This window comes from Pteropus vampyrus, unplaced genomic scaffold (genome assembly GCF_000151845.1).
Source record: "Pteropus vampyrus isolate Shadow unplaced genomic scaffold, Pvam_2.0 Scaffold36, whole genome shotgun sequence".
Taxonomy (NCBI): Eukaryota; Metazoa; Chordata; class Mammalia; order Chiroptera; family Pteropodidae; genus Pteropus; species Pteropus vampyrus.
Genome location: NW_011888817.1, coordinates 729,049 through 731,390, shown reverse-complemented (window position 1 = coordinate 731,390; position 2,342 = coordinate 729,049). Strand labels below are relative to the sequence as shown.

General features: G+C 55.3%; 1 protein-coding gene across 1 annotated transcript in view; it reads right to left on the bottom strand.

The window, feature by feature from the left end:
- The window catches only part of VWA5B1 (von Willebrand factor A domain containing 5B1), a 43,415-nt gene that overhangs the window by 34,037 nt on the left and 7,036 nt on the right, over positions 1-2,342 (bottom strand). Inside the window, exons 4-5 of the mRNA XM_011358017.1 lie at positions 1,458-1,603; positions 433-569 (exon numbers count right to left, since the gene is read on the bottom strand). Coding sequence (XP_011356319.1) covers positions 433-569; positions 1,458-1,603 — 283 coding nt within the window. The remainder of the gene's footprint in view (positions 1-432; positions 570-1,457; positions 1,604-2,342) is intronic.

Below are 2,342 nucleotides of genomic sequence, written 5' to 3'. Positions count from 1 at the left end.
TTGTTGCCCCTCTCTAGGCCTCAGCTTACCCACCTATAAAATGGGAGTGGGACCGGGTACTCTGATCTTTTCAGGTCCTGACAATCTATGAATTCTTAAAGATGCAAAGAGTTCTCCTTGAGAATTCATGGCTGTCAGGGTCTCACTGACCTCAGTTTTCAAAGATCCTCAGCTCAGCTGGCCTGAGGGCAAAGTGCCGCAGGGGCTGGACGAGAACCCAGAGCCTCTGGAGCTTGAACCGGGGCAGGAGACACTCAATTCCACCGGCTTAAGCCAAGTTTCCCAGGAGGCAAGTAATTGGTCTCCTCTCCGCTGCCACGCACCCATACCCTCTCCCTGGCTAGCCACAGGGCACGGGGCCACATGCTTGCGCCCCACAGAAACAGTATCTCCTCCCTCCCACAGACACCCCAGGGGCCCTGCCCAGGGCACAGTACCGCTGGGGTGGATAAAGATCTCCACGGGCCTGTCGAAGGTGTGCCTGTTGGCCAAGGTGATAATGATGCTCTTGGCTGAGCGTGCGGATGGGGCGGCGTCAGCTCGAATCTCGTGGGTGGGACTCTCTACCCCTAAGAGGCACAGAAAGGCGGGATAGGCTCAGGAGGCCCCAGAGAGATAGGAGGACACCAAGACCCAGGCCAGAGGTGGCTGGCACTCCAACTCTATCAGAGGATCCTGACCTGCTGTGTAATCATAGACAGGCCTCCTCGATTTCCCCCATGTCCAAACTGGGGGTTTAGATAGGTGGTGTCTAATGGTTCTTCCTGCTCTGTGGTTCCAGTGGGGCTCAAAGGACTTGCTTCCTCGTAGGACACATAAAGATAGAAAGAGCTTAACGCTTGATCAGTAGGCACTCCGTAAATGCCTCTCGGGTTGCAACGTCATGCTGCTCTAGGAAAACACCCGTTGACAAGAAACCACATCCTAGTGGCCTTTTAAAATCTTGAGTGGGTTGGGGAGGGGAACCATCAGAACAATGGTTCCCAACTCTGGCTGCACATTAGAGTCAGCTGGGAGTTTTAAAATATCCAATCCCCAGGACACACCCCAGGCCAATGGCACCAGAAGCTCCAGGGTGGGAGCTGGGTGGCAAGATTCTGAAAGATCCCTTGGTGATTCTGCTGAGCAGGGTGAGAACCGGTAGGCTGCAGCCTCCAGATGAAGACCAAGAACCACCATGCTCCCATAGATGTTTCCTCACAGAAGCCATCGAGGTGGAGGTGAGGACAGCCCTGAAATCTGTCCTTGGGAGGGACTCATCTTCGACTGTTTGTTGGGGAACCAGAAATAGGGGTCCAAAAAGCCCCGTGCGCTTCAGGCTGTCTTCCATCTGGGCCCGTCGGCTTCCCCGCTCTCCCCTTCTTTCCTAACCCTGGAGGCTTTGGGCCTGAAGCCCTCCTTGCCCTGGGTCTCTATTCTTTCTGGAGTCTCTCCGGGTCTGGGCAGCTCTCTCTCACCTGCAAGCAGGCACGGCCCACGGATCTCTAGCTGGAAGTTGAACTCATATTCCATGGGGTTGGACACATCAGTGTCCAGGAGAGTCGCCAGGCACAACTTGTTCCAGGAATCCAGGGCCCGCGTGCCGAAACAATGTCTGTCTTTGCTGGGCAGGGGGTGGAGAGGAGAAGAAGGAGGTGGGCGGCCAAGACCAAGGCCGTGGGGGAAGCAGCATGAGAGGACATCGAGAAGACGGTGAGTCCCAGGCAGCCCTGCAGCCCAGCCCGAAAGGGGGCCGAGGAGCTTCCTCCCACCCCAGACCCTTACTCTCCCATTCAACCTGACCCCAGGGAGAGCCTGGATTCAGACACAGGCACAGCCGCTTACGAGGAATGGACCAGGCACTAGACATGGTGTTCCATGGCCTTAGCTCGCGTTGTTCTCACTAGGATCCCCAGAAGAAGGCATCATGGACCCATCTTCCCCAACCCCCACATGGGGAAACCAAGGCTTGGCAGGATGAGGCAACCAGCCAAAGTTCCCACGACTGGGCCTTGGCAGAGCATGCATCCTCGCCCGGGTCTGTCTGGCTCCTGCTGGACCACATCACACCACTTCTTGAATCGCTGCTCTGCTGTCTTGAGCAAGTGCTTAGCAAAGTGTCTGCCCCCTGCTGAACGCTCAGGATTCTGGTCCCTCTTTGTGTCATTTCCAACCCTGTCTGTGATCCTGCTCCCTTCCCCCCACCTCCACCTGCACACCCAATAAGGTCTTTAATATATGTCCCTAATAGGCATGTATCCTTGTAAAATACGTGGTGGCATTTGGTTGCGAATGCGTTTTAAACTGAAACGATTGCATTATATTATGACTCTCATTCAACTGTTCCCCTTTGTTCACTCAGC